The 23,332-nt window shown below is 37.1% G+C and overlaps 1 protein-coding gene across 3 annotated transcripts; it reads left to right on the forward strand.

Moving 5' to 3' along the window:
- The first annotated feature begins 1,142 nt into the window (after positions 1-1,142).
- LOC144964475 (uncharacterized) lies at positions 1,143-13,118 on the forward strand. Of its 3 annotated transcripts, none has more exons than XM_078898821.1 (6): positions 1,143-1,242; positions 3,314-5,236; positions 5,953-6,073; positions 7,654-7,752; positions 8,911-9,077; positions 9,464-13,118. In XM_078898821.1, the coding sequence occupies exons 2-5, from the start codon at positions 3,443-3,445 to the stop codon at positions 9,075-9,077; spliced, it is 2,181 nt and encodes a 726-aa protein (XP_078754947.1). In that variant the 5' UTR covers positions 1,143-1,242; positions 3,314-3,442; the 3' UTR covers positions 9,464-13,118. The 3 variants fall into 3 exon arrangements, with proteins under 3 accessions (XP_078754947.1, XP_078754946.1, XP_078754948.1); XM_078898820.1 differs by lacking the exon at positions 1,143-1,242 and adding an exon at positions 1,291-1,373; XM_078898822.1 differs by lacking the exon at positions 1,143-1,242 and adding an exon at positions 1,424-1,492.
- Positions 13,119-23,332: the final 10,214 nt, after the last annotated feature.

Genomic DNA, 23,332 nt, shown 5'->3' on the forward strand with positions numbered 1-23,332 from the left:
TGCTTTTATGTGAAACTCCCTGAAACCCGCCGAAAACCAAAGTCTCAGGTTTACTCCCACTGGTGTACACTTCCCTGAGTCTCAGGTTCACTCCCCACTGTTGCCTACTTCCAATAACTTTGTCGGATATTGCCGGGTTTCGTGAAAAAGTGAATGCTTTTATGTGAAACTCGCTGAAACTCGCCGAAAACCATAGTCTCAGGTTCACTCCCTACTGGTGTACACTTCCCTTAGTCTCAGGTTCACTCCCCATTATTTGCCTACTTCCCATAACTTTGCCCCATTTTGTTGGGATTTGGTGCATTTTGTAAACAAAAAGTAATTGCTTTTTTTTTCAAAACCCGCCGAAACCCAGTCCCAGGTTCACTCCCCACTAGTGTGCACTTCCCCGAATCTCAAGTTCACTCCCCATCACTGTTGCCTACTACCCATAATTTTCTCGGATATTGCCAGGTTTCGTCAGGTTTCGTAAAAAATTAATTGCTTTTATATGAAACTAGCTGAAGCCCGCCGAAAACCATAGTCTCAGGTTCACTCCCCACTGGTGTACACTTCATTGAGTCCCAGGTTCACTCCCCACGCTTTGCCTACTTTCCACAACTTTGCCGCATATTGTCGGGTTTCGTAAAAATGTAATTCCCCCCCCCCCCCCCCCCCCCCCCCCCCCCATATTGTTATTGCTTTTTTACAAAACCCAGAGTCCCAGGTTCACTCCCCACTGGTGTACACTTCCCTGAATCTCAGGTTCATCCTCTCCTCCCCCCCCCTACACACACACACACACACACACACACACACACACACACACACACGCTGCTGCCTACATCTCATAACTTTGTCGGATATTGCCAGGTGTCGTCGTGTTTCGTAAAAAAGTAATTGCTTTTTATTTGAAAACCCGCCGAAACCCAGTCCCAGGTTCACTCCCCACTGGTGTACACTTCTCTGAGTCCCATATTCACTCCCACAGCTGCCCTCTTCCCATAACTTTGTCAGGTTTCGGGAAAAAAAACACCGTATTATAGTGCAAAACCACTATTCAGTGTCAGATACTGAATAGTGCAAAACCGCTATTCAGTATCTGATACTGAATAGTGCAAAACCACTATTCAGTATCAGATACTGAATAGTGCAAAACCACTATTCAGTATCAGATACTGAATAGTGCTAGCCTTTATTTTATTTTTAATCGTGAATGAGATGTAAAAATCTATTCACGACAAAGACATTCATGACGTCTAGGTAAGTACTCAATACTACTAGTACTGATATCAATATCAATTTGCGCCCATTTGTATTAATTCTATGTCGAATGTCGAACTTTGCCATAAAGTCAATAATACGCAATGCTCTTGTTATTGAATTGTCAGCAGGTTGTATAATTTTTTTTTTTTTTTTTTTTTTTTTTTTTTTTTAATTTATTGAAATAGTTAACATATAGGCTAATTGTGACACGATAATTTGGCTTCAGTTCGCTGTATTCATAAGAAAAGTAAATGATTCAGTCCAAGTACTGACGGTAGCTCTGAGTATCAGTTATGTGTTGATGAAGAAAAGAAAATAATAAGCAAGAATACATTGCTTTTTTAATAATTGCATATATTTGCAAATTCGTGGCGTCGATTTTTTTTACCATTCTCTAACGAAGTTAAGTCGTGTCTTGTAGTCATGACAATTTAAGGCTTTCGTCGACTCCTCAATTCTCATCTCCTCAGCTTGTCCACTTGTGTTTTGTCTAATTCTGATACTGATTCCAATTGAAGGAGTTGGCTGAGTAGCCCTATGAATAAATGAAATAAGTTTTATACAAATGACAAATGAAAATGTGTGGCATGAGATGCAGTCACTCAATTATTTTGGTCACGGAATCATAATGACATCATAATAGTACTTGTGTTATTGAATTGTGATGTTGGATATTGTGAAAACGAAGTGGCTATTCGGACTCAAACTCTATATTCTTACGCAGAGGGGAGGACGACACAATGTGAGCAGTAAGCAGAGGGTGGGAGTGATAAAGAGTTCAGAATAAATTCTGTTTTGCCCATATCACAATCACACAGACCCAGCTCATACCCCTAATGTGGATGGCTTGTAGAGGGATTGTTGCTTGTCTCACACTATCAGAATATGTCATTTTAAAATTATTTATTTGTGTCCTGATTTTATTTGGACATTGTGTTATTTTGTTAGAAAAGCCTTCTATTTATACCACAGTTACTATGACTGACTTTTATGAACTTTGAAGAGTAACTTTCTTTTTATTTCTATCTGGACTTCCAATTGGTCCATGATTTTTGTCTTTCTCGTCAAATAAAGCAGGTTTAGACTACTTGTAGATAGTTACTACAATCGTAATTTTGATTTGCATTAATTTTATGTAATTATCAATATTGAAATTAAAAAATAAACAAACCACGAAACAAAACAAAACAAACAATAAAACCAAACAAACATGCAAAAACTATACTGCTATGGGAGACTGTTCAGACTGGTTCTGAATAATCAGTTGATTTCAAATGCGCATTGGAATTTGAGTCTGAATAGTCACAGGAGACTATTCAGACTCAAGTCTGAATAGCCGCATCCTTGTGAAAAATTGGTAAAATTTTAGACCAGCAACAGAAAGGAAACTGTGTCACTGTACTGTTGCTATATTATGATTATATAGCTACCACTACCACTACCACAATAGACCTGCGTGTCGTCCTGGTGGTTGCTACTAATATGAATGCAATAACAGAATTGATGTATTGGAATGTCAGCGTAATTGGAATGATGTCTGCAGAATGAAATAGTGTTTTTCCATTTAAATTTAACTTTGATTGAATTTTTTTAAAAAGTAAAAAGGCAGGTAAAGCAGTAAAATAAACATTAAGATTTGCGTTGTGAATAACTAGAATAATTCTAGTCTCTGTTCATGTTAAAAAATAAACTTCATTTGACATGTCTTTAATGGTGCAAAGTGTTTTATTATGACATCATTAGATGCCTCGTCTACATATATTGATATTATATGTACATTATTAAGGATATTGCAAGTGTTTAATTTTTTCTTATTCCATTGTACTTGATAAATATCGTTCTTAAATTCTGGCCCCATAGTCCTATTGGTTTTGGTGGACTAGTTAGTATGAATCTCTTGAGATACCGTCCCCTCCCCCTCCCTCCCCACTCTACTCTCTTTTACTATTATCAATAAAAATGCATACATAGTTAATCATGAGTATTTTTAAAAAGTCAATCATATATATCATATGATTTGTTGAGTTTAACTATATAATTTTTACTTCATTCTTTTAAATTTTTACAGATATTTCCATCAACCTGATGGCAGACAATTGGACAATACAGACAAGCAACTTGAATAAGAGAATGTAGTTATTGATCTCAGCATTGTTTTATCGCAAATAAATGTTTTAATCTTGTGTAGAATTTGGAGATGACTGACGCAAATACAATAAAGATGAATTCTGGGCCAGCACAGAATACCACAGTCCAGCCACTCATTCTTGGGAATGTCAATGCTGCAAATCTGTTGACACCAAATGCGACTTGTACTCCGAACAATGTTCTGATACCGACTAATGTAATGACCCTGCCGGTCTCTGGCACTGCGAATCAAGTCATTGGGATTTTACCTATTTTTATCCAGAGTGCCCAAATACCAAACAGCATTGATTCATCTCAAGTCATTCAACTCAATCAAGATTTTAATAAAAATCAGGAAAGCAGTAATAGCACTACAGGATGCGTTTCATCCAAACCCATCTGTCATTCAAGCCCAGTCAATGTTCAACCCAAGTTACTTTCATCGGATACTCTGATTCTACCTTCTTCTGAATCAAAATTGGCTTCAGCAGATACAAAACCCTTGATCTCCACTTCATCCGATATTCTGACAATTAAATGTTCAGTGGAGCAACTGGAAGCAAAGCAGGAGATTGGACCGTTACAAACGGCGTTTAGTTTAGTTTCGACTTTATCAAATAAGAGTGTAGATTTGGACAGTATTCCAACAATGACTTTATTCAAACAAGAAACTGTAAATGTAAACGTGACAAATAAAAACCAAATAGTCATGAATGAATCCATCAATACTTTCCTCAATCAATCGTCTTCAAGTCGGAAAATTAGTGGTGTGCCCTCCAGAAGATATGAAACCCGTAGCAAAACAAAAAACGTAATTAATCCGCCAGATGGGTTTCAACTTGAAATTGACGTAGATACGGATACTGAAGAAGATATTGATTTTCAAAGTTTAGAAGGTGAGAAAAAAGAAAATAGTTTAACAAGAGATGACACGATTATTTTACCCAATAATTGTCAATCTGACGTCACAACCCAAAACAATTCACCATTGGCAGCCTCTGATACTCTGATATTATCAAGTGATAAGAGTAGATTTGAACCAACAATGGTGACTTCTACAGGCATTCCAATAGATATTTGTATTGGCAGCAGTAGTACAAGTCACCCAAATACAATTCTCACTGTGTCTGGTGGTAACTTGATTTCACAACCACCTTTACCATCGATACCATCCATTCCGTCTCTCATGTTGACTGACAGCATTGTAGATGGAACAGTCAACCCTACTTTAATTTGTGATTTACTTACCCAGTCCTCTGAGAACTCCATCCAGATTCAGTCCTTAAAATCCATAGCTTTAAAACAATTCGGTTCCATTGAAAACTTCAGTTTGATACCATCACTGCAAAGTGCCACGCAGAGGCCGTCTTTAACTGTTACGCCATCGCAAACTTCCATTCAGGTCGTTTCTTCAAGCACACCAGTGATAAATTCTAATCAGAAAACACTACCAACGCTGCCGTTGAGTACGTCAGTAAAATGCGATCAAACAGACTGGATTCTGGGAAACATACCCCTGTCTATTATCCCTAACATCATACCACAGGCGGTTGGAGGAGACGCAAATAAAGAACAGGCAGTAAGAGAAAATCTCGAAGAACATTCAGAATTAGAAACAAGTGAACAGCAACCAACAGTATATGAAACTAATGAACAACCAGGAAAAGAAATGCATATAGAACAATTAACGGAGGAACTACCATTTCCTTGTGCCGACTGTGAGCAGAAATTTTCCTCTAAATTAGAACTTAAGAAGCATGGGAAAACAGCTCATAACCAGACTTTGAAATGTGATTTATGCAATTCAACTTTCACTCGATTGGGAAATTACAAACGTCACAGAAAAATTCATGATTTGAAGCCGGTAAGATAGTTCTTTGTAAACTTCTTGATAAGATGTTAATTATTTATCACTCTATATTTATACATATTTATAATAACCTAGGTCATGAGTGCAGCTATGTGGTCTAGTGGTATATTTTAAATTTTTGCAAAGAAACTGATGAATTTTGCAGAACAGAAGTAAATTTTGCAGGTTTCTTAATATTGTATCACACCTAACAACTAACTACTTGCATCCCATGTAATAAAATATCCCCACGGAATTACGCAATTTCAAACTCAAAATCATGCAAAATTATGGGACAAAAAAAATGGCTATTTTTGCCAGAAATTATGCTGATTTGGAAATAGGCATAAAGTTGGGAAAACAAAATTACAATAACAATCTTCATCACGCGGGGAATGCAAATTTTGCAAAAAGAAAAGTTTGTCAAAAATTTGCAAAACGTGCAGCAGATTTTGCGGTTGCAGTGCAAATCAGAAAATTTTCCCTGATTTTGCAGCTGCAAGCTGTGCAAAAAAATATCTACAGGGCCAGGCAATTTAATATTAGACAATGTGCGTGCGTTATTGTTCATCATGCAAAATGAATCATTCATATAGAACAGGCAGACATGTCAACAGCTGAAACAAGATCTATGCCAGAAGCAGTTGTTATTCTCGATGTGGTAGGTCATGTCATGGTATTTGTACATCTATAAAAGATCATAATTTAGTGGATATTTTATTGCATTGCAGGATGATAAGCGGTTTACCTGTTCAGAGTGTGGTAGAGAATTTCTTCAAAGATGTGATTTAAGAAGGCATTTATTGATACATTCAAATCAACAACCTCACCGTTGTGAAATATGCAATAAAGGTTAGTGGAGATTGTTTGTATTTTTATCGTGACCCAATGTTGATTTTAATAATTTGTTATAGAATGTTTTATGAGAGTAAGAAGAAAATATCCTTAAATGTGGTAAACAAAAGAATATATTAATGACATTGAAAATAGAAATAATATAAAAAGTAAATGTAGTCTTACAGGACCATTGGATCCAGAGAGCCAGCATTTATTCCGGACTCCATAGTGTGAAATGGGCGAGCAATTGCTTGCTATCATTTGGACAGGACACTAGTCTATTGTAAAGTATTTTCCACCAGATCTAACAGAAACTGCTCCTGGGATCGATCTCGGTCGGTTTCCATGTGAAGCGAGTGCTCGACAAAGCTATCGGGCACCCTTACTCTGGAATGACATGTATTTAAAAATTTGGCCAGACTTGTCCTACAAATACTGGCCAATTTAAATGAGGGTCTTTTAAATCGGTTGCTGTTTAAAGGATGATTTGTCTGGCCAAATTTTTAAGTATGTGTTTTTTCCAGGGTACAACAGTTTACTGCTTAACTCACTCAACCCTAACACCGACTATATCCGTAGTTTTCCCGGGTTAATTTTACCCCATTCCTATTTATTACATTTTTCTGAGACAAATTATAGGCGTAGTATAAAAGCTAATGTTTCTAGTTTTTGCATGCTAATGGTAGTTGAATAAAACTATCTGTGTACATGCCCATTTTAAATACATTTTTTCCAATTTTGAAAAGTAGCAAAAATCTCTAGGATTGAGTTAATAATCAGTCTTAGGTTCAATCCCATTTGATTTTGTAGGGGAATGTCTTTTTCTAATATTTTTTATATGCCGTTGTTTAGATATTTATCATACACACCTCTCGTGTAACAAAATGTTCTTTTTTAAGCTTATTTTGCTGCAAGTCTCTAAATTATTTTCCAATTATCTAATTGTCTTGCCATAGTTCTAGTTAAACACAAATGATCTTTTGCCACGTGTACTCCACATCCTGGGTGGGGATCCCGACCTCCCATAGTGGGCAGGGAGGTACATGCTGTGTCTTCTTTCCCCCCATACCCGTTTTCCATTTGTTTCCTGTCGCTGTCTTGGAATGAGATTACTTAGTTTTGTCCAGACCCTTGTCGGAGTTTCTTGGCTGGGAGGGAAACAGTCGAATGTATAGTTATAGTTTTGGGAGATGATATTGTTTTCCTTGGAAATCATCTCTGTTATGCATTGTATTATGTTAAGTTTACATATTATGATATATTTTATTTTATTTATAAACATTTGAGTGTATTCCTCTTAGTTGGGACCTTTGCTTGTGTCTGGATGAGACTTTTAGGTGATCTCAAACTTAAGTACTTTGATGGTGTGCTCTTGGAATCTACATCTGTTCCCTATTTGAACCAATTCCCCTTTGTCTCACCTTTTCTTTTAATTGTAATTCTAGAACTTTTTACTATCCCATTTTCTTCTTTTTTACTGGCGTTGATATGACCTTGTGTTGCAAGCGCCGTAAAACCCTTAAAAACAAAAAACATCGACAGGCCAGACAGATGGCACGAAGGGAATACAAATATTTAGTTTTTCTTCTTCTCAGGTTACATCAGACACAGTGATCTCGTTGTCCACATGAGGTTCCACAATAAAGAGAGGAACTTTAAGTGCAATTTGTGTGATAAAAGATACTTTCAATCTGGTAAGAGATCTTCAAAATCTTTTTTCATCTTTGATGAATTGATAAATCACAATAGTTTTTTAAAAATTTACCAAGTCTCTTTTTCAGCACTTTTTGCATAGGATCCCTATTTTTTTAATCATTGGTGCTAATTTTGCCTAGTTCATTTTTCATTAATTATTTTTTTTTAATGAATAAGTTTCTTTATCATATCAGTAATGAATGGGGCTTTAAAATCGACCAATTTTCCTAAAATGCTCATAAAACATAAGTAACAATCTATTGTACATGACACATTGCAGTTTTATTTTGGTGGGGGGAGTGGGGGCGGGAGATATTAAAAAACGATATATATATATATAAAGGTATAAAAGAAAAAAAAATCCCATCAGTTCCCGTTCATGAAATATTGTGAATACTCAGTTTTCTTTTTTGACTTTTCCCTCAATGTAATTAGTATGAAGTATGTTAAGTGTTATTTTATTTTTATTATTCTTACAATAGGTTGGGGGGGGGGGGGGGGGGGGGGGGGCTGAGAAAGTAAAGTAGTATTGATATGGAAAATGTGTTGATTCTTCTGTCTTTTACAATCATTAGATCCTTTTCCAGTATTTTTAAAAACCCATTTCTATTGCTGTTGAACAGCTTGATTAACAATTTTAGCTGGTTTTTTAATTTAACAAAAAAAAAAAAAAAAAAAAAAAAATTGGGATAGAGGGTGGGGGGAGGGTGATAGAAATCTGTCTCAATCCACAGTTTTGCCCCTTTATCTAAATTTGACTGATTTAGACGCAAATTGAATGTTAAAGGGTATTTAAGGGTTTAGATACATTTTGTTATACTCGAGTATCATGTTTGGATAACAGGTTTTATTTTTACAAAATGTGTCATAGAAATAAATAATATTTTAATACTTTAATTCTTATCAAGCTATGGGTGGAATACGATTTTATATCAACCTCTATCATATCACATTTTCACTTGGCAAAAACAGAGCGGTTTATTTAATCAAGTCACCACCATTTTGTTATTACTCTGTGAATTTTGGAAGATATTATTTTTTTTAAAAGAAACTAGTCTTATTATTAAAGGGCTCATAGTCCACTGTTTCTAAGTACGTTATTTTAGTTTCTGTTGTAAGAATGTCCAAAAAACTTTTTTAAAAATAATCTTTCGCAGGTGATTTAGGTCGTCATATTCGTCGTGCTCACAAACCAACCTCTCAACTGACCTGTGGTCACTGTGCGCGGAAATATGCTTGTGAAATCACCCTGATCCGACACATGAAAGTCGTCCACAAAGACATCATTCTCAATTCTGTCATTGGAGTCGCACAGAACAAATAGGCAAGTGATCATTGCTCTTGTTTCTTTTTTTTTTCTTGCATTATTTTTTTTCACATAGACAATGACAGCTTTCTTCCTTAAGTTTCTAGAAAAGCTTTTCCTATAATTTTCAATTTCCAATTCTTCAGGAGTTAGAGTATCAATGATAGTTTATCGTCTCATTTGCTCTAAAAGTGGGGGTTAGTGCTGTAAAGATGGCGCTTAAAGGCAATTGTTCAAAATTTTCCTAACTTTTTCCACTTTTTGTCACCATCAGCACCGATTAATATTAATAAACTGTTTTTTTAAAGTTATATTTAGAAAATTGTATGGATGCTACTCCATGGGAATATGTCTCAAAAATTCTAAAACGGTTTTTCCTCTTTTTTTATGTTTTTCTCCTACAGAGACCATTTTTGTGGGATGCTGCTGCAAGTATATTGAAACCACATGCATGGGTTGTCTCCCCTCCTTCATTTGTCATTTGTGATTTCTCCTATGCTTTCTTTTCTTCATGAAGGACATTCAAGGATTTCATCATTTAACACAGAAGCTGTCTGTGACATCACTTAGGTTGTCATGTTAACCCATATAATTCTGCTGAGAGATTTTTAAATTTTCTAACATTTGTGACCCATCGCCTGAAAATGGTGTTATGTAGGGATTACTACGATGTTGAAAATAGAAGATATAGGCAAAAATATCAGTCTTGGGTTGAATTGAATATGTGGTCTTGTGGTATGACACTTGCTGTCGGATTGGAAGGTCTTGGGTTTGAGCCTCGCTCGGTGTATAGTTGAGTCCCTGGGAAAGGCTCTTTACTCACACTCTCACCATACGCAGGTGTAAAATGAGTACATGGCCATTAACATTGTTGTCTCTGTTAGAAAACAAAACAAAATATTGTAATATTGCCTAACAGGCGTCATATCTGATTCTTCATGTTAAATGTTGCTGTTGGCTCTGGACAAAAAAACTTTGAGCATGTTTAGGGGATATTGCACTATAAAAACACTCAGAAGAAGCAGAAGTTAATGAATACAGTCTTTTTAGAACGAAAATAAAACAAGATTTCATATTTTTGATTAGTTGAGCATTAATTTGACATTTTAGCATGGGGATCATCCCAACATAATAGTGTTTTGAGACGAAGGGTCACATCTGATGATATCATTCGTTATCAGTATATTGCGCTCATACCAAAATGATGTGAATCAAGCTTCCTTTTAGGATGAATGCATATATTGTTTTATTGTCTTTTTTGTTAACGTTCAATATTTGGAACACCTGTTGATGGCGTAATAAAATAAGGAAGATGTATACTTTAAAAGAAAACTTCTAACGTTCGAAATAACAGGAAAGCAAAATACGGGTAAGTGGATAATTTATTATAAAATCATTAAATATTTTAAATTTTAGATTCCCTCATAAAACCTCATTTGCAATAGTTAATTTGAGAAATGTAATTTTGATTGTTCAGGATTGGAAATTGATGAAACATTCTGTGTAGCGAGGGGTTGATATTTCTCATGAAGAGACATAATCATAATCATATCTTTTGTGAGGCCAGTACTAATGGCTTTGCTGGCCCTGGATGCAATATTGGGTGTTTTGTTACCCCTAGTTTCTCTTCTATAGGACCCTTCCTAGTTTAATTAAGGATTGACGTTCTCCTAGATTGATTGCGATCCCTTGCTTAACGAGCTCTTTCTACCAGATGTTGGAACATAGGTTGTTTCTAATCCGATTAATTTTCTATAATAATAATAATAATAAGTCAGTCCATTACATCCCCCACCCACGTTGTGAGCTCTGCTAGGTTCTGACTCAACAGTTGTCTTATACCTATGTTCATATTAGATCAATTTTAGTCTGGCTTCTCCCTGTTGACCTGTTCGGCATGGGTGAGTGACCTGTTGGTAGATAGATATCCCGTCGACAAAGCTCTTCAGATCATTGCGGCATGTACTGATCCATTGGACTGTCCTGTCAGAAAGTTGCACTGAAAAGTGCGCAAAGTTGCACCAGAAAATGAAGTTGCACCAAAAAGTGGCAAAAGTTGCAAAAAACGCGAATTCGCATCAAAGTTGCAATCGCGAATTTCTGACAGGACAGATTGGAGAGGTCTTTTACCTTTCCATATTCATTTTATCACTGATAGGTATATTTGTTTTTGTCAGTGCTTTTCTTGATGCGAGTCCTTCCTAAATTAATCAGATCAATATGTCCCAATGGTTTATTAAATCCAATATAAGGATCCTCCTCGGCTTTGTGGCATTTTGCCTTGAAGTTTTTTCGATAACCGTAACAGTCGATTAGGCAACACCATTGGCTTTGGATTTGCCTGGGGCGATTTTGTTTTGAAGAAAAGTCCAACCTTTAATGAATTTTAACACATTGGAAGTATATTGGAGACTGTTCTCCATATTGAGAATTTCCCATATTCATGTTACACACAAAGGGATTCTTTAATTTGTTTCTATGGGCGAAGAATAGGTATTCTGTAAGTATTCCAATTCAATGAAATGACTGAAATAGTCCACCGGAACAAACTCATTCCTTCCTTTGAGTTTGAGTAATCTCCATGTTTCTGGTATGTCTAAAGGGAAAATCAACTTGTGGAGGTTTCAAATCCACAATAAAAGACAGTTTTGAGGTAGGGCATTACCAAGAGTTGACAAATCAAGGTTTTGAAGCTCACTGTCTCTTGTGTTAATTTAATATTGTAATTAATATTAAAAACCAGGGCTACTTGGTTCTTTAATTCTTTTAAAAGCAAGCAACAGAGAATAAAATATTTTGTTTACAGCATTATGAAATGAGAGATAGAGCACAAAAATCTGAGCACGTGTAGATTTGTGTACATAGCAAAAAAATGAATTAATGACAGGAAAGAGAATTTATATCGATTTAAGGGTAAGATTTATTTTGATAATAAAATATAGATGATAAATGTCTTATGGTATAGACAACAAAAATGTAATACAAAGAAAATTACATTTTTCCTTTCCTTTCATACTGATTAACATTGAGGCAGGATGTGCTCTTCGATTGAGATTCGTGTCACTCATTTGGCACAGGTCCTTGTACTTATCTGCAGTTGTTTTCATGAAATTCAATATATTAACAAAGGATCTGGTCGGCTTCTGTGATACGACTTTTTTATCTATGTTCATCTGAACTATTTGATCATCGCATGAATATCTTATTATATTCACTACATTACATACCTGCCGAATCTTACAAATTTTTCGTAATTTTACGAATTTTAGACAAATTTCATGGCCAAATACTAATGCAAATTTTTATGGAAAATTACGAATTTTTAATTCTTAGTAATAATACTTAAATAATAATAAGGATAAGGATAAGAAGAAGAACAACAACAACAATATATTACTACTACTACTACTACTACTACTAATGATAATAATATTGTGGTTGTTCATACACAATTTCAGAAATTACGAATTTCCTTGTCAAATTACTAAAAATTGACATAAAAATTACTAAATTTGAATTTTCAATTTGGCAGGTCTGACATTTTTCTCCATTGAAACAATTTTGTATGATCGAATAGACATCCACTTGGCTTGATTTCTTTCCCCATCAACATCTAAGTTATTCAACTGTTGACATTTCTTTGTGGTCTAACAAGTCCTCTGTTGTTTTTACTATGTGATGCTGTTCGGCTTGTTGCAGCCCACTGAAGTGGTGTAAAAATGTCCACATACAACTGGCTGACTCAGTTGAGTGGGCGCTGTCACCTTCATTAAAGGCATGTCCAACCTGGAAGAAAACTGGCACTAAGACAATGAAATCGAAAAGTAAAAAGACAATGAAATCGAAAAGTAAACATGCAATTTATTTCATCCCCCTGTAATTTGATATATCCATACAGAAAATTTAGGGAGGGGGGGGGGGGGAATACAGATTACAATTAAAATAATAATAATAATTTTAAAAAGCAAAAAACAATCACACACACTAGAAATTTAAACTTTCGCCACAACCTGCCCTAATCATGCACTGTGATTCATCCCCCTGCAAAAGAAAAATAAATCACACACTAGACATTGAAAATATTGCCGTAACTTGCGCTTAGGCAATGAAAATGATGTAGTAAACATGCGCTGTAATTCATCTTCCTACATTTGGATATAAACCATACTGAATGCTTAGGGAAAATTATAGTTAAATCTAAAAGAAAGTAGGTCAAATGCTCATGTAGAAATTTATAATATTGCCATGATGCTCTAGCAATGAGACCATACCATATAACTGAAAAGTACATAAATGTCCTTGCAGTTGGATACAATGAATCTTGACTGTAACAGAATTTTTTTTTTTTTTATTAAAGGGGGGGGGGGGGGGGGGAGAGATACCTCGGAAATAATCTACTCCTTGAAACGGCTAGAGACATATGATGGCGTACCTTCACTTCGTATTAACTCCTCCTGTGACTTCTGTTGGGCAAGTCTTCGGACTTTGGATACAATGAATCTTAACTGTAACAGAATTTTTTTTTGTTTTAATTAAAGGGGGGGGGGGGGGGGGATACCTCGGAAACAATCTACTCCTTGAAATGGCTAGAGACATATGATGGCGTACCTTCATTTCGAATGAACTCCTCCTGTAACTTCTGTTGGGAAAGTCTTCGGACCATTTCTTGGCTACAACAGTCACAGTGGCAATCACAGCTCTAATCCATTTGAGGTGAATGAGAGCATAAAATAATTCTACCTCAAAGAAATGCTCAGGGGATATAACCAGTAGAAATTTTTTTTAAAAGAAAATTTGAGAGAAAGGACAATCTAATAGAGACAGTATCTGGAAGTCAAGAGCGTGGATTTGTGGAATGTATGTTCGATTACATAAAACCTATCCACTCTAGCTATATCCCAGAAACCCTTACGTGGACTAAAAAAAAAATAATATGCAAAACTAAGTAGAAATGCCTATCATCACCCGTGTCCATCCTCAAGATTTGAGGATTGGATGTCACAGGATGGTCACTTGATTCCAACAATGGGGTCGTCAAGCCAGTTCGGCATCTATGACTGTCCCAGTCAACTTTGGAAGTATGTCACATTGGACCCAGGTGCTGTCATTGTAAATGGCTATGTCCAGGGTACCGTACGAAGTACTGTAATACCGGATAAGTCAGGTAATAGGTGACGACTTTGTCCCTCGGAAGTACTGTTATACCGGACGATATGTCGGGTAATAGGCGATGACTTTGTCCCTCGGAAGTACTGTTATACCGGACGATATGTCGGGTAATAGGCGACGACTTTGTCCCTCGGAAGTACTGTTATACCGGACGATATGTCGGGTAATAGGTGACGACTTTGTCCCTCGGAAGTACTATTATACCGGACGATATGTCGGGTAATAGGTGACGACTTTGTCCCTCGGAAGTACTGTTATACCGGACGATATGTTGGGTAATAGGCGACGACTTTGTCCCTCGGAAGTACTGTAATACCGGATGATAAGTCTGGTAATAGGTGTCGACTTTGTCCCTCGGAAGTACTGTTATACCGGATGATGATATGTCGGGTAATAGGTGATGACTTTGTCCCTCGTTTGCTGCAGCGTGTGTTGGGTGTAATCCTGCACCTTGTGAAAGACTGAATTGAAGTGATAGTTGAATGTCTTTAGAGACATTCCTGGCATCCTTGCAAACTCTGATGTAGAGTTGGAATACCTTATCCCACTTGCAAGCGTTGAAGAAACAAATCTTTGACATGTCAAGGTACTAAGGTTCCTTCAAGCGAGGTGAAGTGAAGGTAGAATTTATCACTGAGTTAGTTATCACTCATTACCTCAAAGACTAACGATAAACCCTTTGCTTGTTTGCATCTCCCTCCTTTTCGTCTCAGACTGGTCTTCTTACAATAGGCAGTGTTACACATCATGATTAAAACTCTGGTTAATAATTGCAGGTAAAAATCGAACATTTCTCTAAAATTTACTGCTTAAAATGCGCAATTTATACAATGTGGAATAGCTTGAGAGGAACATCAAATAAAAAATCCAGTATAAATAATGCGTCGGACATCGTTTTGAAAAATTCCAACGTTTTGACAAGCACTTCCTCTGTTGCAAGGAACTTGCAACTTAATTGTACAGTTGATTCCTCCAGATGTATATCATTTTGATCACCCAGCACATCAGTCTCAATATCATCCTCCACAACACCCTCTTTCATCAAGATGATGTTATGGACAACGATGCAAGCAATAATGGCTGTACACAAGTGACTGTCATTTCTAGCTTCAAAGTACCTCAATCTCCTAAATTTCGCTTTTAAGAGACCAATACACCTTTCCACCAAAGACCTCTCAGAATTATGAAATTTATTATACTTTTTCATGCTTCTAGTCAATTCACCATTTTCTTTGTCAAAAGAACAGAATTCAAGGGATACGCTGAGTCCCCCAGCAGATGATATTCTTGGGTATCAATTTCAGACCCGAGTCCAAAGGACTGTTTCTGTATACCCTAGCATCATGAACGGAGCCATGGTAACCAGTAACGGCATCTAAAATGGTGAGTCGACTATCACAAACCACCTGAAGGTGCATAGCTGCAAAACCCTTCCTGCATATGTATGCAACCCTCTGTTCTCCAGTTTTCCCCCATCATACGAATATATGTGCGCATCGATACATCCGGTGGCACCTGGGAAAGAAAAACGGTTCGCCGATTTCATCCTCTCAGATTCTGTGTTGGGGAAACTTTACGGTGACATTCTGACGTCAAGTAGAGCACTTGCTTCATGCTGTACATTCCTGTACAGAGTGTTTTTACTGACATTTAGGCAGTCCACAACACTGCGAAAAGTTTCTGTGAAAAAACAAAAGGATTTTTGGAATATGAAAGCATTGATGTTTACATTTTTATAGTGAGTGCATACAAGTCATAACTAAATCATTACCAGAGCATTCAAACTGCCCCCTGCAGAGGTCCTTAGCCTCTCTATAGAGAGGTAAAATTGAAATCCATTACTGAACTTGAATCACTCATACCTTCATAGATGGGGGTTAGGAGCAAGCTCCTCTTTGAAAACCTGCTGCAAAATAAGATGCCACACACTTTGATTTCATTTTAAGCACATCGTTCTGTCAATGTTTAAAATTTACCCATTTAGGCAATCGTGATTCATAACAAAAAAAAAAAACACAATACAGGGTGGACAGGGTTAAGGCTACTCGAAATTCCAAAGACCACAAATTTTCCACCAATATTTTTCAAAGTTAAAAAATATTAAACTAGTTAAACTAATTATTACAAAAAGTGAGTAACGATTAACAAAACTTTAGGAATTTAAATTCAAGACGAACTGTAGGTAAGAATGAACACAAACCAACCTGTGTTGCCAATGAGCCAAAGGAATTGCAATAGCTTGGTGCTCGCTGCATGCATCCGTACAGGGATCAATAGTAGGCGTACTGTCAGAAGATATTGCAAATAAGAACAAAAGTACTCAGCAACCTGTATGTATGTACTCTAAACACAAACATCATCTGGGTATAGCTGCCAGAGTTTAAAGGATATTCCTTGGGCATCAATTTCAGACCCGAGTCCAAAGGACTGTTTCTGTATGCCCTAGCACCATGAACAGAGTTAGGGTAACCAGTAACAGCATCTAAAATGGTGAGTCGACTATCACAAACCACCTGAAGGTGCATAGCTGCAAAACCCTTCCTGCATATGTATGCATCCCTCTGTTCTCCAGTCTTCCCCAGCATATTAATATATATGTCATCGATACATCCGATAATAATAATAATAATAATAATAATAATAATAATAATAATAATAATAATAATAATAATCTTTATTGTCCAAATTAAAGGCAATTCATGTGAGGTAAACAATGCTCAGTTTGGTTCATGGTATGAACATCAACACATTTACAAATACAGACACAGCCATACACGAACATACACGCTTGCACATTGTTTCTACACGTGTATATAAAAGAAATGAGCGTACATACAAACACATATACATACATACATACATACATACATACATACATACATACATGCAGACATACATACAAACCAGCATATCATCGTATATGCATGCCTACATTCATACATACATACATACATACATACATACATACATACATACATACATACATACATACATACATACATACATACATACATACATACATACATACATACATACATACATACATACATACTTACATACATACATACATACATACATATATACATACACACAGACACACACACAGACAGATAGAACGATACGATATATTTGCTGGGACAGCAGATAACCATATTATAAATATAGTGTCTTATATTAAGAAGAAGATGGCAATGATTGTGATGATGATGATGATGATGATGATGATGATGATGATGATGACTACGATAATGATGATGATGATGATGATGATGATGATGATGATGATGATGATGATGATGATGATAACGACGGCGGCAATGTCGATGATGATGATTCACGACACTGCTTCTCGTTATTTTCATTGGTTGTCTCATTTTTCCACAGAAGATTTGTTAATTAATTTTATGGCGGTTGGAATGAAGGTTGTCTTATGTCGATTTGTCCGACATTTTGCTTCTAGATACCGTCTTCCGGAGCGCAGAAGTTGGAATTTTTCGTTCAGCGGATGCCTCTTTTCGTTGATAATGTTAAAAGATTTCTTCTCAACTGCATTAATATAAGTTGTGTCAAGGCTTCTAAGGTCTGTGTTAATTATTTTTGAAGCCTCTCTGAGGGTTCTATGTATTTTGGATTTTTCTTTTGTTCCACAGCTTCCATACCACGTTGTGATGCCAAACGAAACGATACTCAATATTAATGACTTGTAGATTTGTATCATGGTCTTTCTGTTCACATTGAAAGACCTTAATTTTCTGAGTATATACAAGCGCTGGTTACATTTTTTGATGACATTGTTGGTGTGCGATGACACCTGTGAAAGAAAAACGGTTCGCCGATTTCATCCTGTTAGCATCTGCTGCAGGCTTAAGGGGGATTAGCAGAAAACCCAATGGTAACATTACAGAACACAAGCATCAACTCAAATAGCAAGCGTTTTGTGTCAATATCAAACGTAAAGAAATTAAATAAAAATGAACTATGCCATTATCAGATCTTCATCATTGCGAAGTGTATGAAAGAGACAACAGGGCTGCAGTTTGGCATGAGGAAATGCAGCGCTCAGGATGGATCTCTCAGGGAAGTCCTTATAGGTGATAATCCCTTTCGTAGTGAGGAATCCGTCGACGACGCCTAGGTGTTTTCCGTTTTTTGTTCCTCCTATTTGTCGAAACAAAGACTCGTTCATAGATGAGGTATGGATGACGGATTCCATCACTGTCGCTAAAAATGCTCCGCCGAGGATAGAAAGCCCTCCAGCTGTAATGTTTTGTTGTTGACGGTCCTCCATTGTTCAATTCCTAACATTACAGAACACAAGCATCATAACTCAAATAGCAAGCTTTGTTTTGTTTTTTTGTCAATATCAAACGTAAAGAAATTAAATAAAAATGAACTATGCCATTATCAGATCTTCATCATTGATTCTACTTCTGTCACAACGAAATGACAATCACAATTAGCTCTAGAGGTTGGCACATGTGAAACTAAGATCATTTCAGTGCCTGAGAACAGAGAGATGTAGTAAAACAACACAAAGGACAGCAAGGTAGATTGTTGCAGGCTTAAGGGGGATAAGCAGAAAACCCAATGGTAACCTTACAGAACACAAGCATCATAACTCAAATAGCAAGCGTTTTTGTGTCAATATCAAACGTAAAAAAATTAAATAAAAATAGGCAAAGATTATTAAGTCTTAAGTCTTACAGTACAGTGGATCAACAAACGTGATAATACATAAAAATCCTGTTTTTGCAATTGTCTTGTGTCAATATTTCATCTGAGGAATAAATGAATTATTTTGCGGTATTTTGATTTTCACGTTATTCATAGAAATATTTACATATTTGTTTTCAAGTTAAAGGTTGTTGTAGATACGATATTGGGTAAAAATTCACATCAAACGTTCGCTCTTTTTATTCGAAAATGTGTTTGAAATGTCGCATCCTCGTAATGAGGAACATTTTCAGCGTATTGAGGAATCAGTTGGTGGTGTTTTCCGTTTTTGTTCCTCCTCCTCTATTTGTCGAAACAGACTCTTTCATAGATGAAGTATAGATTTTTACACCTCATTCACGATGAGAAATAAAATAAATAAATAATATGCACGAGGCATGTATCTCCACCGAAGTGGGTAGAACGCGATTAACTAAGTACACATACCTAGGTTGTCCGGTTAGGAAATGTTTTATAGTAATTCAAAATAGTCAGAGCGAGTAAGCGGTGACTGTCGCTTATATACGCTGACAAACAAAATATGACGTCACAATCACAAACGGAACATCATGACAACAACTCACAACAGCCTCGACGGATTCCATCACTGTCGCTAAAAATGCTCCGCCGAGGATAAAAAGCCCTCCAGCTGTAATGTTTTGTTGACGGTCCTCCATTGTTCAATTCCTAACTTTGTCTTGTCTGTCGTTTGGTATTGGCGGGTATTGTGGAAAACTTTTGTTGATACCGATACTCTAGGGAGTATAATCACTAAATTTCGGTATTTACTGCGTCAGATCCGTCGATCAAAGAGAGCGTCTTACATACTGCCATATTCTGTTTTAAAATACAATACAGCCCATTGGTTAACCTAGTTTATCCCCAATATTTACACAAGACAATTGCAATAACAGGATTATGTATTGTCCCGCTTGTTGATCCACTCTACTGTTCTTTTTGTTCTCTATATATATATTATGGATGGGTGGAGTCTTCCTCTTGAGGGAAGAGCTCCTTTGGTGTGGTGTGTGTGTTTGTGTAGGTATTGGGTGGTGTGTTCTGTGACTTTTCCTTGCTCTTGGGCCAGCCCCAGGTGGTGAACGTGTCAGTGAAGTGTGTGCTCTGAAGGGCGATGGTGTGGTTGTATTTTTTTGGGGAGTTTGTGGGTTTGTTATTGGGGAAGGGGGGGGGGGGGTGTGGATTGGGATGGTGGGGGGGGGGGGTGTTGCCCTTTCTAAAGGGATTATTACTGGTGGTGTTGGTGTGATGTGTCTGTGTAGATTTGTCATGGATGACATTCGTTTTGGTGTGTATGGGGAGTTGTGTGGTTCCTGTTCTGGTTGTTTACTCGGTGCAGTTTTTGTTGTGTTGGTATTATTTGGAGTGTTGTCTTGTGGGTTTTGTGGATTTATGTTTGGTGTCTGTGGTTTAGTGGTGTGGGTTGTGGTTTATTTGGTGTGTTGTTTTTTTTTTTTTGGTGTGATGGAGTGTTTCTTTCTCTTTTTCACCACCTGGTTCCAAGGTTCTTGGGATTGGGAAGTTGCGTCCGGCAGGGGTTTGCCGGAAGGCGTGATAGAAACAATAGGTGAAGATGAAGATGAAATAGGAGGCGGGAAAGTGGGCTCTCGTGCCCAAATCACTCCTGGTGTGTACCGTGCTCTAGTGGGGCACAAGTAGAAGGGATGCCCCACATTGTAGCATGCACACGCCCAGGAATGTGCACTTTCACGTGGTGGAAGGCGCCACCCACCTCAAATTTTAGGAACGTGTACGAGTCTAGTTCGTCCCGTCTGGGTTTGCCGACAACGATGGTGCCGGGCGAGAGCCCTGGTGAGGCCGCCTTCCTTGACGGAGGGAGCCACCCATTTCAATACCCCCGACACCAGGGATTTGTTTACATCCCTGATGTGGAGGTTTATTTTTAGGGTTGGGTGGGGGTGCACTACGTCGTGCAGTTTCTCCACCTCTGACTCCCTTCCTTCTTTGAAGGTGACGTAGTATTTGCGGGCGTCCATGAAACGGTAGACTCCCGCAATATCGTCCATATTGACCCCCATACTATTGAGGGCCAGCTTAATTTTTAGATGGTTGGCCTGGTTCGTTTCAGGTCCTTTTAAGAATACCTCGACCGTATTTGGGGCGTGAACCGCCATGGAGGCCCGGAAAGAGAAAGAGTGGGAAGAAGAGGTACAAATACAAATTCGTAGAGGGATATTCCCCTCTTGTGGTAATATTATATATATATTTTTTTATTTTTTTAAAGGGGGGGGGGGGGGGGGGGGTTAGAGGGTGGTTGGATATGGACTTACTTGCTTAATAAGGGGTAAAGCAAGCGGAATTTAACAAACGCTTAAAGGGAGAAAAAATTTTTAATTTATTATAACGAACGATACAGAAGCAGTTAATGTCAATGCCTTTCTACTGCTGCTACCACTAAACATAAGTTTAATAATAAATCTAACAAATAAAATTATTACTAATTAAGAGGGTCATTAGATAGGATGGCCTGGGTCTAAAAAAAAGTTTAATTTAATAATTTTTAAAAAATCCACTGTACTGTTCTTTTTAAGACTTAAGTTTTTTTTTAATGTGTTCAGGAACCAAAGTCACAGACATTGAACTAAATAGCAAAGAACTTAATGGCTTATTATCACCTCAAAAAGTTTTCTTTTCATTCGAAAATGTGACTGAAATGTCGCATCCTCGGAATGAGGAGCATTTTCAGCGTAGTGAGGAATCCGTGGACGATGCCGCCAAGGTGTTTTTCGTTTTTTTGTTCCTCCTCCTCCTCCTCCTCCTCCTCCTCCTCCTCTATTTGTCGAAACAGACTCGTTCATAGATTAGGTATGAACCACGGATTTCATCGCTGTCGCTAAAAATGCTCCGCCGAGGATAGAAAGCCATCTTGAGATTATTTTGTAACGTGCCTCCATTGTTCTATTTCTAACTTCACTTGCCTTGTCTATTGTTTGGTATTGGTGGGCATTGTGCATTGTCGAAAACTTTTGTTGATACCAATACTCCGGGAGTATAATCACTAAATTACAGTATTTGCAGCGATCGAAGATGCATACTGCAATACTGTTTTAAAATGCAGTATACCCCAATGTCCAGTCTGTCACATTTCCTCGGCAGTATACTATACTGTTGGTACCGTAAGTACCCAATATGAACTGACCTCTGAGGAAAAATTGATGTTTATAATAATAACAATAATAATAATAAAAATAAACGTCATTGAGCACTTCTTTGAAATGAACAAACACAAACAAAACAAAAAAAAACAAACAAACTCGTCTCCAAAGCCACACGAGCAAATGAAACCCAAATTTCTCAGTAGTAAGTGGCAGTATATCGCAACGTCCACTCTATGCATGAATGAATGAATGAATTTATATAGCGCCTAGATCCACAATGTGCTCAGAGGCGCTTTACAATATGCAAATAAAACGGTCAAATGTGTAGTTAGTTTTGGGAGATGTTTTTTTTTCCCCCGTGTAAATCTTCTCTCTATTATGCACTGTATTGTGTTTTGTTTATGTATTATATATGATTTGTAAACATTTGAGTGTATTCCTTTTAGTGGGGACCTGTGCTTGTGTCAGGATGAGGCTTTTAAGTGATCTCAAACTAAGTAGGGCCTACACTGATAGTGAGCTCTTGGAATCAACATCTGTTCCCTATTTGAACAAATTCCCCTTTGTCTGCCTTATTCTTGGATGCTTTAATTTTAATTCTAGAACTTTTTACTGATATGACCTTAATGTGTTGCAAGCGCCGTAAAACCATTAAAAATAAACAAAAAACAGGTTTCAACAAATCAGAGAAGTCCTTTGTGACCCCACACGTTGATTTCACTTCTTTCAAGAGTCGAGCTACTGATCGAGCTCCCGGACTCGCCCTATGCACGTCATTGATTTTTGGATCCTTCTCTTCACCTAATGCACCAACTCGCAAAGCGCAAATTCGTTTAATGATCGTATCATTTTAACAATTGATTTCAGTTCATCATTATTCATTCTGGTAAATAGTTTCGCAAGATGAACATCTTCATTTTTCATAAGTAAGAGCACTGAAGAGCAAATTTCTTCCTTTCCTTACTGCATTGTTCATATCACTTGGTGTACCATTATCCCTTGGTGAGTGCTTGTCATAAAAGAATCGTTTCACAGCACACTGCCGATGATGGTGCCAAAGACTTTTTTCTAATAAATCTTTTACAAAATTCACAAGGACAAAAGAGCTATGGCCCCTCAAGGCCGATAAAAAATTGATAAAAGACAAACGGGCGCTTAAATGACCTAAATAGTGTCGAAAGCGCCGTTAAACACCTAAAAACAAACAAACAAAAAACAAAAAACAAGGACAAAAGTCATGATAGTCCAGTTTCT

The sequence above is a fragment of the Berghia stephanieae genome, chromosome 2 (genome assembly GCF_034508935.2).
Source record: "Berghia stephanieae isolate SIO BIC M18660-M18661 chromosome 2, UCSD_Bste_1.3, whole genome shotgun sequence".
Lineage (NCBI taxonomy): Eukaryota > Metazoa > Mollusca > Gastropoda > Nudibranchia > Aeolidiidae > Berghia > Berghia stephanieae.

Bases quoted from the DNA above. Each gene is read 5' to 3' on its own strand.
- LOC144964475 (XM_078898821.1), top strand. From the start codon at position 3,443: ATGACTGACGCAAATACAATAAAGATGAATTCTGGGCCAGCACAGAAT. The intron at 5,237-5,952 runs GTAAGATAGTTC...ATTGCATTGCAG, and splicing joins AAATTCATGATTTGAAGCCG to GATGATAAGCGGTTTACCTG. The intron at 6,074-7,653 runs GTTAGTGGAGAT...TCTTCTTCTCAG, and splicing joins TTGTGAAATATGCAATAAAG to GTTACATCAGACACAGTGAT.